This window comes from Mucor velutinosus (genome assembly GCF_035048745.1).
Source record: "Mucor velutinosus strain NIH1002 chromosome Unknown tig00001564, whole genome shotgun sequence".
Taxonomy (NCBI): Eukaryota; Fungi; Mucoromycota; class Mucoromycetes; order Mucorales; family Mucoraceae; genus Mucor; species Mucor velutinosus.
In genome coordinates, this window is record NW_027041906.1 from 178,400 (window position 1) to 193,641 (window position 15,242).

General features: G+C 40.6%; 5 protein-coding genes across 5 annotated transcripts; 2 read left to right on the forward strand and 3 right to left on the reverse strand.

The window, feature by feature from the left end:
- Nucleotides 1–1,170: 1,170 nt before the first annotated feature.
- Nucleotides 1,171–2,256, forward strand: BUD6_2 (Bud site selection protein 6; the record flags this gene model as incomplete). Its single annotated transcript, XM_064829535.1, has 1 exon — nucleotides 1,171–2,256. One exon carries the CDS (start codon nucleotides 1,171–1,173, stop codon nucleotides 2,254–2,256), a length of 1,086 nt encoding a protein of 361 aa, XP_064682037.1.
- Nucleotides 2,257–2,623: 367 nt separating this feature from the next.
- Nucleotides 2,624–3,215, reverse strand: ATC70_010317 (uncharacterized protein; the record flags this gene model as incomplete). The annotated part of the gene is made up of 2 exons (XM_064829536.1): nucleotides 2,624–2,966; nucleotides 3,031–3,215. 2 exons carry the CDS (start codon nucleotides 3,213–3,215, stop codon nucleotides 2,624–2,626), a joined length of 528 nt encoding a protein of 175 aa, XP_064682038.1.
- Nucleotides 3,216–4,712: 1,497 nt separating this feature from the next.
- Nucleotides 4,713–5,690, reverse strand: CCT5 (T-complex protein 1 subunit epsilon; the record flags this gene model as incomplete). Its single annotated transcript, XM_064829537.1, has 2 exons — nucleotides 4,713–5,352; nucleotides 5,410–5,690. 2 exons carry the CDS (start codon nucleotides 5,688–5,690, stop codon nucleotides 4,713–4,715), a joined length of 921 nt encoding a protein of 306 aa, XP_064682039.1.
- A 380-nt stretch (nucleotides 5,691–6,070) lies between these two features.
- On the reverse strand, nucleotides 6,071–6,999 carry ATC70_010319 (uncharacterized protein; the record flags this gene model as incomplete). The annotated part of the gene is made up of 2 exons (XM_064829538.1): nucleotides 6,071–6,868; nucleotides 6,931–6,999. The coding sequence occupies 2 exons, from the start codon at nucleotides 6,997–6,999 to the stop codon at nucleotides 6,071–6,073; spliced, it is 867 nt and encodes a 288-aa protein (XP_064682040.1).
- Nucleotides 7,000–11,441: 4,442 nt separating this feature from the next.
- On the forward strand, nucleotides 11,442–15,103 carry MST1 (threonyl-tRNA synthetase; the record flags this gene model as incomplete). The annotated part of the gene is made up of 7 exons (XM_064829539.1): nucleotides 11,442–11,472; nucleotides 11,550–11,619; nucleotides 11,681–12,875; nucleotides 12,938–14,206; nucleotides 14,269–14,413; nucleotides 14,474–14,941; nucleotides 15,003–15,103. The coding sequence occupies 7 exons, from the start codon at nucleotides 11,442–11,444 to the stop codon at nucleotides 15,101–15,103; spliced, it is 3,279 nt and encodes a 1,092-aa protein (XP_064682041.1).
- Nucleotides 15,104–15,242: the final 139 nt, after the last annotated feature.

Genomic DNA, 15,242 nt, shown 5'->3' on the forward strand with positions numbered 1-15,242 from the left:
TCGAGAGAAACATTTTGATTTAGCATGTACTATAACAAAAGTCTTCATTTTCAAGGTGTAAAATGCGATCGTTTGATTTTCAATGAAAACCATGAGGTACCCCTCATGCTTTTTGGTCGATTTTTGGCCATGTTTTTTTTTGGCCCAAAAAGCTGAGCATAGATGTCAGGAAGTTACTACTACTCAAGTACAACTGTTTGGCGTCATTCCGGCGGCTCATGAAGGTCTACATGTCAAGGTGCAAAGGCTTGAAAGCTGTCAAATTTGGTTATGCTTTGCTTTATAGAGTCTATATACACGGTATGAATCACATCTTTGATAGCTGCAATTTACTGGAAAGGCAGTTCTGTAGCCTGTGCAATTTCTAGTTCAAATAGAAGGAATATTGATTTTGGCAAAGCTAATTCATGCAAATTTTGATGCGCTATGTTGCTGGTAAGCTTATTAATAATGGAAATGAAAAACCGAATTTGCTACTTGAATACTATGGTTTTGCACCTTCACTTCGCTACAATCAAGCCCTCATAGAGATCAACGTTACCAAGTATTGGATTAGACGCCTTATTACCATGACTTTGCACCTTTGCTTCGCTATGGTAAAACCCCGTATAAATCAATGCTATTAAGTGTTGAATTAGATGCGTTATGTTCTTCCCCCAAATCCTCTTCCCATTGCCGGCTTCGCCGGTGGTTTATTCACCTTGTACGGTACTCAATTCTTTAGTTTGTCTACTTTTTTGAATGCTTTACAGTATATATAATGCTTCTAAACAGAGAAGTCTGGCTGAATTGACAGTTGTACAAATAATAGTGTTTTTCTATAGTGATTACTTACACATTCTACTCGAAAGTATGTTTTGTGGATTGTTAGAGGAATTCAGCTGAAAAAATCGTGCCATTATTGAGTCCTTCCATGTGAGCTTAATTCGGTGTAACTGCAAATGCATATAACAAATCACAGAGACAGAATACTATGATGCCAATGTATAAAAAGCCAAATCAGCCATAGAAATAATGCTCTGATCTAGCGTTAAGGTCATGTAAAAGCATAGTTTCTCCAGCATTTGTTTTTGTGACTACGGTGGGTAGGCTAATACCTGATGAATAATTCTATAGCGACCTAATAAACCAGCTTTTCTTTCTCTCTTTATACACTTGCTACGCTTTAAGATGCAAGGAGAACCTGCCTCTACACCTACATCATATAAACTAGTTGAATACGACAATACTATATATGAAATACCTATTCGATACATTGACCAAGAAAATGTGTTGCTTTTGAGCGACATACAAGCATTACTACCAAACGCAACGGCCCTCTTGACCAGCTCTAAACTGATTCCATTCAAGCTTCATCCTGACCACCATACAGAGCTAATACCGAAAAGAATCTCAATACCCGATATAAATGGCAACAGCGTGATTTGGCAAGCTCATGTGCCAGAAGAGAATGTATCCACCTTAATGGAAATGCAGAGAAAGATAGATCAGCTTGGTGAAAAGATGGATCGATTATACATGTCGTTGGTGCAGTCATCTTCAGATAGCAGTGATGATGATGTATCAGTAGTAGGAGCCAGTAATGCCCATACAAATACTCTCGCTATAGATAACCATCACAACGAAGACAGTAACCAGCATGAAGATCAAAATGAAAGCACACGAATCGATGATACATTAGATACTACCAGAGGTCATATGTCCCGGTCAAACAGCCCACCACCTGCCTTTTCAACACCTTCACATCTATCTGTTGCTGCCAATGGTGTTGGTGCTTCTTCTTCAGCATCTTCATCGTCATCTGCAATCCACCAACGTCAACAACAACAACAGCAGCAGCAGCAGCATGAAGCACCACCATCCTATGAAACATCAGTATTGAGTACAATAAAAGCATTAAACGCAAAGTTACGACTGTACGAATCACATATATCCAATCGACACAAATCACCCAAATGGCTTGCGAAGCGTGATGAGTGGATCTCTCGAGAACCAGACAGCATAGAGCAAATTGCATTTCAATTAGTGCAGTTGGAGATGGCCCTTTTATGGACAGCAGTAACGGAGTCATGGATACAAGAGCGGGAGACATGGTTGACATTGGTAGCGAGCTCACAATCAGAGAGACATTTGGCAGGAGCAATCATCAATTTGGAGAGACACACCTTGGTGATGGATGATGAGTGGCAGCAAATAAGAGAGAGATGGGTGAATGATCTTTTGGAGATGGTGGTGTTGCCCCTAAGTCATGGCTAGCTAGCTATTTGGTAGTGTAAATTAATACAGAAAATAGTTGATTTGTAATAAAACATGATTGTTGGATCATAGCGGCATTTTATACTAGCCTTTACAAAAGGATGATATCAACACCGGAAAGCCTAAGCGCAGGATATTCATTGTTGCAGCAGAATTACGGCTATCAAAGTGCCTGAAATGACATGTTGGATCACAATATTGAGCTTAGAGATTGGGACAAATTCATAGCACGAATCATTTGACAGATCAAGTTTTGAGGAACAAAATTTATTTAAAGAGAATGGTTTAGGTTAAAAAAATATAACCAACTACATGTATATGAAAACTACGAGGTCATTTATATGGATCACATTTTCTGTCAAATCCTTCAAACGCGAGGAGGGAAAGGTGGGAAAGGAGGGAAGGTAGGTGGGGGAGGGAAAGGTGGGAAGGTAGGTGGGGGAGGGAATGGAGGGAAAGGAGGGAAAGTTACAGGAGGAACAGTGGGAGGGAAGGTGGGAGGGAAGGTGGGAGGGAAGGTGGGGGGGAAGGTGGGAGGGAAGGTGGGAGGGAAAACTGGAGGTGGGGGACGAGTAACAGGAGGGAAGGGTGGGAAGGGTGGGAAGGTAGGTGGGGGAGGGAAAGGTGGGAAGGTAGGTGGAGGAGGGAAGGGAGGGAAAGGGGGAAATTGAGCAGGATCTGCACTTTCAGCGGGTTCAAGGTCTCTGGCACTATAAAATCAAGCAGATCAGCAAGTATATCAGGTTATCAAAAAGCCCTGTACTCGAAACTTACACCAAAGCGGGAGACGAGGCCATCTTGGAATAGTATTGATTCCAAAGATCTTGGGGAAAAACTTCAGAGGCGGACGCAGCAGCAGCGCCAGTGTCTTGATTCTCGACCGGAGCAGCAGCAGCTTGCAAGACAGTAACCAAGATGGCGACCAAGAGTAAGGCGATGGATGTGAAAGACTTCTTCATTTTGCTAATGCAAGTTGTTCTGAAGAATCTGAAAATTGGCAGCAACTCTTCTTGCTTTTATACAAAAATTCGAGACTGGATTCATTATACAAATCATAGCACTAAGACCCAAAGAGACCAATTTATATTTTTATAAACCAAACTAATGATCAAACCAAGTCCATACATTCACATTAAAGGGGGGGCAGTCTGCATGGCAACTTGACGTGAAACGGACACATGGCTATCAAATTAACGCACTGTCTTTCATTTTCAGAGCCGAGATTTTGGATGTATTATGTCCTCCCTCCCCTTTAATGTGACATTTCCCCCCCCCCCCATCGCTTTGGATTTGGACGACCAAAATAACCAGATTTACGAGCAAATGACGCAGAAAGCTGGTCTGATACAATGTATAGCATGAATTTATTCAAAGCCAAGTCCAAGAACATGACACGGGTCATTTGAGTTGGATGTATCCTTTATATTATAATTCTTAATTGATAAAACTTTTAATGCACATCCAGCGGCCAGGTTGCAGCGACATTAGTGATGATTGAGTCTATCAGGATGACTATTGAATGGGATTCGGTACAGAGCACACCTTTTCCCTTACACATATAAAGCAAAAACGCCAAATTACGTAGTAGCAATTTCACTGACATTCTCAATCTGTGGGACGAGATGGATAGCACTAACCAAGCGCAGAGTTCTAGAGGTGGATTGCATCGATCCAAAATATAACATCACGCCTATGAATTTTCAAGCAAAGTGTGTATAAAGAATGGAAATGTAACTAGGCATTACCACATTTTCTCTCTTCGCCAGTATTAATTTATAATGACCATCGTTCGATTTTCTTTTTGTGGCCTTTTGACGTTGAAAATGAAATGCACTTCATAACAAGTTGAGCACAAGCTTTTGGCAATTTGACAACTCGATGCTTTACTCAAAGGCATACAGCCTACTGAGAATGTGGATTAATTGTAGTTATGGTGATTTCATTGCTGCCCATGAGGTTGGGACAAGGCAAAATCGTTCAGCCATATCTGTTCCTGGATCAAACATATTATAAGTGCTATGGGATTGAGATAATTGCAGCTTATCACTATTGGTTTTCACATCGTTTTGACTAGATTATGCGACACAAGCTTTTCTGTACCACAGTATAACTATCTATCGTTTCAGAGCCCGTTCTATTTATGCCAAATTGTAATAATTGATCATGTTTTGGCAACATTTATGGTGATAGTATCCCTTCGAGGCATTCAGAAGCATCCACCGTTGCTCAAACATATTGGTAAGCGGAAAAAACAGCCTAATCGACTACCGGAAGGCATCATTAACTCGGTATGTGTGAATGTGGATACTGCTAATGCTATTCTTTTTGGCTGTTTATGGTTTAAGTGAAGCAAACTATTTGTTAGTAGTGTATGATTTAAAATTGTGATGTGATTTATTTTATGAAGGTACATTTTATGAAAGGCAGATACAAATGTTGGATGATATACAGTTAAATTAGTTGGAGGCAGGAGTGGTAATAGGAATAGAATCGACAGAGGCAACTGAGCCATGAGCCAACTCGTTGTAATCAACAGTGGTAGCAGATGCATTAGCAGTAATAGTGCTGTTGGCATCTTCAAAGTAGGGCTCAACACCGATACAATCGGAAACAGTGACGAATTCATATCCCTTTTGCTTTACATAGTCAACAAACCAAGGCACCAATGTCTTGACGGTGTCTTCATGAATATCATGCTCAAGAGCAATATGACCCATAGTCTTGTTGGCAACATCCTTGTCCATGACCTCACGGATGCGGGCCTGCTCAGCCTTCAAGCCCTTATGCTCCCAGTCCTTGGTATCGACATCCCACATGATGTCGTAATAGCCCAATTCACTCAAGACTTTGCTGGAAACATCATCAATGACACCCTCAGGAGGTCTCATAAGACGAACTCTCTTGCCAATGGCCTTGTAGATGATATCAGATTGCTTGTTCATTTGTTCCTTGACTTGCTCTTCAGTGAGGCCGACAAGATTCATGTGCTTCAAGGTATGGCTTGCAACTTCGTGACCTGAATCGTAGTAGTGCTTGATGACCTCCAGATAGGTCTTTTCACCTTCATCAGTCATAGTAGAATCACTGAGAACATTACTATAAAAAGGAGTATGTTAGCATGGAGCCAAATTTAGATCTACTAAATATACATACACAGAGTTGTCACCATTAAGGAAGAAGGTTGCCTTGACGCCTTGTTCCTTCAATGTCTTGGCCAATCCCCATGAATACTTGTCAGGTCCATCGTCGAATGTCAATGCAAACACACCAGGTCTGTTGCAGTGTTCGAAAACCTGTACTTGGCCAGAGGAGGAGGAGGAGGAGGAGGTCCCGGTGGCTTCAGCGGCATCAGTAGTAGATGTGGTGGTAGTAGGGCGACCCATAACCAAGGTAGCAGCATAGGCCAAAGTGAGTAGTAAGCTAGTAGTGCGCATGTGTTGTATGAAGGAAAAGACCAAGATGATATGAACCAAACCGAGTGTTGTTTGCCCTTGTATTTATAAGAAATCCAGGTATTGATCTGTTTTATTTTTACATTTGGCACAGTGTCTCCGATCAAGCTATTTCTGATGTTTAGAATTCTATACAGCATGTTTTTCTTCAATTTCAATATGAAACCCAACCCAATATAACAACAGTCTAGATTTTACAAGTGTTTGCCATTCATCTGTCATACCAAGGTTAAACGTGTATTTTTAGTGATTTTTGCTTTATTAAATATATAGTAATAAGTGTATAAACATGTGAAACAAAATGAATAATTGCAAGAGATGATGAAGTTAGTATGTTATAAAGAATCAGTGATTCCAATTTTCTACTGATAATAATCAGTAACGCCCAAGCATTCAGACATGGTAACAAATTTGTAGTTCTTTGATTTAACGTATTTGATGGCCCAGGGAACGAGGTCGTTCACTGTTTGATCATAGACTTCATGCTCCAATGTAATGTGTCCGAGCGTTGATGATGTATCCTTGTCCATGGTCTTGTATGCATTCTCTTCGTCATTCAAATTGTGAGTGGCCCAATCTCTAGTATCAATATCCCAGGTAACAACGCTGTAGCCGAGCGTTCTCAGCACCTTTAAGGCATTGTCGTCGTATGAACCAGCAGGAGGACGCATAATGGCAGGTCTCATTCCAATGGCCTTATAGATGACATCGGATTGTGTGTTCATTTGATACTCGATCTCGGCATCGCTAAGCCCAGCAAGTTCCTTGTGCTCATAAGTATGAGAGGCAATTTCATGACCCATATCCTTGTAATGCTTGACCACCTCCAAATAGGTCTTCTTACCATCCGATGTGGTAACAGAGTCTGTCAACACATCGACCCAGTTCTTGCCGTTAATGAAGAAGGTAGCAGCAATACCTTGCGCTTTCAAAGATTTAGCCAAATCCCAAGAGTATTCATAAGGTCCATCATCAAAGGTCAATGCAAATACACCAGGCTTGTTACAAGAGACGTACACACCACCTTGCACGTTAGCCCCTGTAGGGGCACCAACAGGTTGAACAGAGGTGGCAGCAGTGGTGGATGTAGATTTCTTGCTTATGGAAGCTGTGGAAGATCTCTTGACAGAGGCTAAAGTTGTACCAGCAGATTCATCACGCTAAAAATACAAACATTATTTTTAGCATATTGACGTTGTCTTACATCACTGTGCAAACTTACTTTATTATAGGGCATTGCCATGACAGCAGTTGAAGCCATAAGAAGGGAAGCAATAAGAGAAAGACGCATTTTGTAGATTGGATATTGTAACTAACGAAAAGAAAAGGGCTTGACTACGTTGGTAGGCCCATATTTATATGCATTGGGGTAAGTGGGAAGGTAAGTAGTGGATGTATGAATATGACACTATTTTTAAACACATCAATACTGGGATTCGTTGGGATCCAACTTTATTACTGCGGGTGGGAGTAATTTCACTTCCATTCAGGGAATGAATTGTCTATATTCTTATAATAATCCTTAATATGGAATAAAACTATATACTTCAAACAATTAAAAATGTATCATAATCATATAAAAACTGTATATAAATGATTATAGATTGCATTAGACTACATGTATCATTGCACACAAGTCCATGAAAGCACAGGCCACCCCTTGATTTCTCGGATAATCTAGCTCCGAGCTGTCAAAAATCAATCCATTAAAAAATTTGTAATGGTATTATAGGCTTGACAATTTCTTCTCCTCTCTTCCATTTCAAAGTCAATGCATTTGTGATTATAAATATTCACATAGCAAAGGCTATCCGTGGTTAAACCCATGGTTAATTGCTTTGGATTTATTGCCTATTAATTGAGACTATACTTTGTGCATGTGTACATGTGGAAGATCTCTTTAGCAGCCAATATGAGCACATCAATCATGCACATAAATGAATGTAACCATTGTTTATTCCCGGGTATCCAACAGGCATGTCAATCAGTTGATCTGTCCGCTCTTGTAAACAGGACAAATTACACAAGACGATAGTAAACATGGACTCTGAAATTTTCAACTTCAACAAATGTACGCACGATAAGGCACCTTAGTTTTTTTTTTTTTTTTTTTTTTTTTTTTTTACATGTATAATAAAAACTTTCTCAAGATGAAACAGACTATCACTTCCTCCTTAATTTAATTATTATGATGCAGATATATCTGTTGTTGAAGATCATTAGCGTTCAAGCTACAGTATAGTTTGCGGTATGATATGATCCTTTGCGCTTAATTGATTAGCAATGTCGATACAACTTCTTTCAAAAGTAATCATCTGTATTTGAAATCAAAACGGGATTGGTGCTAAAAATAGACCATGACATTCTAAATACGCCAGTTCACCTTGTAGATGCTCAAAATAAACTCCAATTCTACTAATAACACTATAAGTTGAATCATGATGATGAATGAATATGATAGTCTCTATTAAAATCATATGGGAGATTTGCCCTATTACCAAATTTATCCATGATGTTTCTCTTTAAACAAATGCCAAGATAATTGTGTTGTTAAAAACAACTCCAATCAGTCGATTCTTAACCGTACGCTGATATCATGCTCTACGTCAATATACGCTTCATGTTGCCAATCCCTATTGTAGGTGATGATAATTTTCTTCGACAGTATACACTACTAACAGCAGGCGGTTCTACATGCTGTTTTGAAACATCATTTTATATGGAACAAGTTCACTCAATGAGTATCAAATGACAGATGAGTGATCAGCTAATAATAGCGAGTATTGCGTTGACAATGGTTTACATTTATAAAATCACATCAGCATTTGAAAGCATTAGTTCATGCTTGCTCAGTTACTAAAATAGCGCCATGGATTGCTGTTTTAGACAGGAGGGTTTATAATGGTATACAACCTCTCTCTCAGATGATGGGGTTAATAGCGTTAGGAGAATTGATCATTATGCTATTCTGTATTGCTCATAGGAATGATAATGCCGTGGTGTACCTTATCGAGTCAATAGTTACAATGTTTTCGATTTGGTTTCAATGGGCTGATCTTTGCCACACACAGCAACGATATTTGGCTGCGATTGGAATGAAATGAAATACTGAATAATGTAGTTGCCATTGATTACACCTGGCATTGTTTGTTCAAAATTAATTTTGCTTGTACCATCTTGTGATGTTAAATGAGCAAATCATTGAAAGCAAACACATCTATTCGCCTGCCAAAAATCGCCCAAGGACGCATTAAGTGTGGGTAAAATATTAAAGATTTGCTAACAAATCGCCGGCCTAATAGATTTATCAATTTACGTTTCCATTTATTATCATATCATTAAATGTCTGATTGATTATATTTACTTTGTTTAATGTGTATTGCTAAAGTTCAAAATATATTAGTACTAGCCAGCCTATCTCGATACGCTCGACGGCGTCGCCCTGTGGGCTCTCGCCTAAAACATTCCATATCAGAGATAATAAAAATCTGGCATCGACTTGCGTGAGATCTACAGCGATTTTTTTTTTGAGATATTGTCATTGCAAAAGACATATTTATAAGGAAAAACTATCAAGAAAAAAGTATTTGTGCTAAGCAATTGTCCTTTCAATTCCATGATCCCCATTTAATCAGCATTACAATCATCATTGTTATCCTCATAGTCATATCAGAAAGGCATTTGGGCCAGCCAGCAGCAATGCCGGCGCCAAAATAGTTCAAACTCAGTTTTTTTTTCTGTTTAGATTGAACAGATATTGTCTTTTTTCGACTTCTTTAATCTATTCTTTGATATTCGACTATATAAACTGTGATGATCATCCTATGCTTCTTAATACATTCTTGAAGCACTTTTCAAGGCGCTTCCAATGGTGCTAATTGTAATGAGAGTTTTGGCTGAAATTATTGAGCAATTTAATAAAATTTGAAATGAGGTTTTTAGCGAAAATAGTCATATTTTGCATATGAACACTTCATAAAAGTGGTTTCAGAAGTTGCTTTGGATCGAGAGAAACATTTTGATTTAGCATGTACTATAACAAAAGTCTTCATTTTCAAGGTGTAAAATGCGATCGTTTGATTTTCAATGAAAACCATGAGGTACCCCTCATGCTTTTTGGTCAATTTTTGGCCATGTTTTTTTTTGGCCCAAAAAGCTGAGCATAGATGTCAGGAAGTAACTACTACTCAAGTACAACTGTTTGGCGTCATTCCGGCGGCTCATGAAGGTCTACATGTCAAGGTACAAAGGCTTGAAAGCTGTCAAATTTGGTTATGCTTTGCTTTATAGAGTCTATATACACGGTATGAATCACATCTTTGATAGCTGCAATTTACTGGAAAGGCAGTTCTGTAGCCTGTGCAATTTCTAGTTCGAATAGAAGGAATATTGATTTTGGTAAAGCTAATTTATGCAAATTTTGATGCGCTATGTTGCTGGTAAGCTTATTAATAATGGAAATGAAAAACCGAATTTGCTACTTGAATACTATGGTCTTGCACCTTCGCTTTGCTACGGTAAACCCCTTATTAGGATTAATATTACCAAATGCGGGGTTAGATGCTTAGTTTCCATGGTTTTTACCTTCACTTCGCTACGGTAAAATCCCCCTATAAATCAACGCTATCAAGTGTTGAATTAGATGCATTATGTTCTTGGTGGAGGGGATTAGCACCTCCTCCAAACCCCCTCTCCAATACCGGCTTCGCCCGTGGTTTATTCACCTTGTACAGTACTCAATTCTTTAAATTTTTGAAAGGATATAATTTATTTGTCTACTATTTTTTTTGAATGTTTTACAGTATATATATTAGATCAAGATGAATTCAATCATATTCAGATCATGGTATCAGTTGTCACAAGATGTAAGTTATTGACTGTATAACGGAGACGATGTGCCATAATTGCATATTATTTTCATCAAGTTGTCTAGATGTTTATATGTATAGTTTGTTGACGACGAGAAAGATGAATGAGTGAGAGATACAGCTCAAATTTACCCCTATATGAGCCTGTTGGCTTCGACTTTCAGTCTCTTCACGACATTTGATTTGGTTATCCATTCATTTTTTCTATAATATGTTGCGTCGAGAATGCTAAGCTACTATCAAGACATTCCCCATGATCATCTGATAGTGCTTCTCACATTGGAAGCACGATCCACACTGTCATCATAACAGTAGCATACCAAGGAACTGATTTTAGCAACCGACGGCATGGTTATTGTGTAATGCCTTCTTGAAGCAGCCATGAAAACGTGGTATAAAAACCCAGATCATCGAATCAGGAGCATTTAGACATGATCTTTCTCTGGCGCATGTACATTAGTTTGGTGCTTGCAATTGGCATCAGATGTGCCTACAAGATACCGAACATTGGGCATGTCGGGATGGTGTCCATCATCAAGGATGCTGCACATCACTCAGACGCTGCAGATGGATAACACCTCTTTATATAGCCTGCGCTTCTCGTCATCTATCCCTCCTATAGACAACGCATGCCATTGCCGATACAAGTGAGATCTATTCGATCCAAATGTGTGTTGGATGTGACAGTTGTTTCTAACATGAAAGAAGGGCAAGCAATGAGATGAACTCTTTTTTTTTTTTTTTTTTTTTTGCTAAACATTGATTGAATGCCAAATACAGAAATGAAAAAAAATAGCATTTCTTTTTTTTTTTTTTTTTCATCAACCACCACCACAACACATTTTTTTGAAAAATCAACATCTCGATGGGTTCAACATCGCAAGTGACTGAAGCAGGTACATTTCATCATCTTTTAGTCTCTGTTATAGTCTCCTTTGGATTTCAAAGTCAAATGTTGACACCTTCTTCTTAGGTGAACACCGGCTGAAATTCACTATAGACCCTCCTCTTCCTACCTCTGAAGACTCCATTTTCCATTCAAGGTGAGTTCTCCATCAATGGACATGACATGCAATGCCCTGAACAATCTCTTTCACCTTCAAGCCGAGTCAGTACACCTCATTCCAACATGTCAGACAGCGATGATAATAACAGCAATGAATTAGCACTGCAAGGGTTTGAGCGATTTCGAGAAAACAGCGTCAACTCGATCGAGACACCATCATCACCTACCATGCCCAACAGCCCACCTCCCAGCGACTCAATTGCAGAGTATTGTGCTGAATCACTGTATAGTTACAGTTTCACGCCACTTTCCCGAGTAAACAAAGCAGCAAAGATCAAGCGACAAATTTTGAGTCGAGGCATGGATTACATGCAACGTATACGGTGGAGAACGGGCGAAAGAGATACAGGCAGACGATTCTCTCAACCAGACATTGGTGTCTTGGATCAAACGCACGATTGGGTCGAGGATAACGAGGCAAATGTACCATTACATTCCACCACGGGCGTATCAGCGCAAACTGCACAGCTCAAGACATGTCCATCGCTCAATGACATTGCCTCCTCTAATCACCATGGTGACTACGCCTGCAATCCCATCTCGCCCATGACACCCTCTGCTCCTCCCAACACAGTATCCACCTCACGGCGCAACTCCAGCGCTGCTTCTGCCAGCAATTCTTCTAGTAATCTATTAACAGCATCTGGCAACAATGTCCCTCAAGATGCCAACCAAACAGACGATGACGGCTTTCATTTTGGAAGAAGACAGACCATTGAAGTGTTCAACAATTTGCCGCCCATTTATGAAGTGCCTAAACCCAGCACCTCCATGACTACAACATCAGCACAGTACATAAGAGCGTTACACGCACCATCTCGATTCTTACCTCAAAATCAGGCCATTTTAACTACGGACAGCGACGCCACCATCTTGCTGTTCAATGATATGGCTAGTTTGTGCTTTGGCATTGATAAATCGTACATTGGTAAATCCATATTGGATGCGTTGGAGGAACCTTTCAAGAAGCAGGTGCGCAACATCCTCAAGAGACGAAAGAGCTTGACGAGTATTGCAAGCCAGCTACCCGCACCTATGCGAGAAGGTCGACTGGAGAAGGGCCTTGTGCTAGTGTGCGGTATTGTGGTGCCTATACGCAAGATGAACGGGGAGACGTCTTCTGCAGCGTCGCTCTGGCTCAAGGAAAAGCTGACGGAAGAAGGAAAGAGTATTTATATCTGGATCTTTGAAGAAATCTATGAGACTTCACTATCGACTAAATTAGATGAGAAGGTGAGTTTCTGCAAGCGCTTACACACACATATATATTCTGTAACTTGCCTTTTCATTCCTAGGGTAACGTGCTAGAGATCATTGGTACGACAAAGGATTTATTCGGCTACGAGCCCTCTGAAGTGATTGGTAAGCCCATTACACAACTGATACCAGCATTGTCCAACGGCAATCTCGTCAATCCCGGTGTCAATTTGCGCAAAATTGATAAGCTTAAATTCTACGGTGGTCGATCCAAGTCGGGTGTCTGCTTTCCTACCATGGTCAATTCTGGATCTGCAATACCTGATATGATAAAGATTGTCTCGTTACCGTCCGTAGCTGGGTTGATCACTGTACACAACACTGGCAAGATTCAGAGCATTAACCCTGTACCCGCTAAATACCTGTTTGGCTACTCACCTGATGCTTTGGTGGAGAAGTTCAACATTGACCAAATTATCCCACAATTTTCCAGTGTCGTGGCTGGCTTGCGTCGTTGCAATCTGCTGCAGTTCTCCAGCACTGTCAACAATCATGCCTGCCGATGGGCTCTATCAGACATGCATTCCGCAGAGAAATACAAGGCAATGGAAGTGTCTCAATCACTCAAGTCGCTGGAAAGACAACCCTCTGTCAGTGCCAATGGACAAATGCTGCCTACCATTTTTGCTGTGCACAGAGATGGCAGCCAGTTCGAAATTCAACTGCAATTGAGATTGATCGAGAGCGAGCAAGAGAACCTGATCAGTATCTGGGTGACCTATGATCGCATCTATGCTCTGAAGCGAGCCAAGAGACTGCAAGCACAAAAGCTCCCGCCAACACACTCATTACCGCCTAAAACCAGCACGCAAAACTCGACTACCACGACACAAGTTCCTACCAAGAAGCTAGTACAAACAGATCAGCAACACATTTCTCACCCTCATCCTTTAAGTCCCACCACACCCTCCATCACTCTCAACCAAGGCGACGAGAAGCCCATTTCTCCCTTGGACACGAGCACCCAGCAGCAACCCGACAAGGCAACAGAGATGCCTATCATCACTAAAAAGAGGCCGCCTATTCGACCTTACGGCATTTCCTCATTTGGCTCTGTAGACCAAAAGAAGGCGCTGTTTCCTAGTGGTTTCCTTGAACGAGAGGACAGTGGCAGCAGCGATGGCCATGACACACCCTCGCCGCAACACTCACCACACCAGGAAAAGCAGGTGGCATCATTGGAAATCGAACGGCCAGAAAAGAAGAAGCCACCCCACCCTATGGATGCTTATGCCATCATTGGCACTTTAGGTGAAGGAGCATATGGCACGGCTAAACTTGCCTACCGCAAAGATGACATAACAAAGGTAAAATAGGTTGTAATACAAATAGACAAACAGAATGGCTCACACAATTATATAATGATTAGACCAAAGTAGTGATCAAGTTTATTGCAAAATCGAGGATCATCATTGATTCATGGATCAGAGATCGCAAACTGGGATTGATACCCCTGGAGATCCACATTTTGAAAAAGCTGAAAGAGTGTCCGCAAGCCAACTGCTGTGCGTTGGGTGAGTTGTTGCTTGTGTCTATAGTTTAACCTTAAATTTTCTAACGGCAACCATGTCCAGAGACGTATATGGAAGATGAGGACAATTACTTTGTGGTCATGAAGCTGCATGGACTCAACAGCATGGATCTCTTTGACTACATTGAGCTCAACGAACACATCAAGGAGGACGAGATCAGAAATATCTTCAAGCAAGTTGCACTGGCAGTGAAGCATATCCAAGAACTGAGGATTGTGCATCGTGATATCAAGGATGAAAATATTCTTCTGGACGAAGACGGCTGTGTTCATTTGATTGATTTTGGAAGTGCCGCCTATTTTAGAAAGGGTAGAACTTTTGATACGTTTGGTGGCACGTTAGATTACTGTGCCCCTGAGATACTGAAAGGCATGCCTTACGAGGGCCCCGCACAAGACATCTGGAGTTTAGGCACTCTGCTGTATACACTGATTTACAGGGAGAATCCGTTCTACAATGTGGATGAAATAATGGAACACGATCTGAGAATACCGTTTGTTCTATCCGAAGGTAAGCAACAGCATCATGTCATTTCTTGCATGGAATTTCTGAGTGAACGACGCATTGATAGATTCCTTGGACTTGATCAAAAAGATGCTGAATCGAGATGTAGAGAAGCGACTAACGATTGATGAGGTGCTGGCACATCCTTGGCTGAAGTCATGTACTTAGCGTGTATATAACATAAATAGTATCAACCTCCTGTTTGTAATAGAAATAAATCCATATATAGAACATCCTTTGGATAAACAATAGAGAGAGAGGATTTCCCGTTGTCCATGGTCGTATTCTCTTTGAACAGTGATTCCAT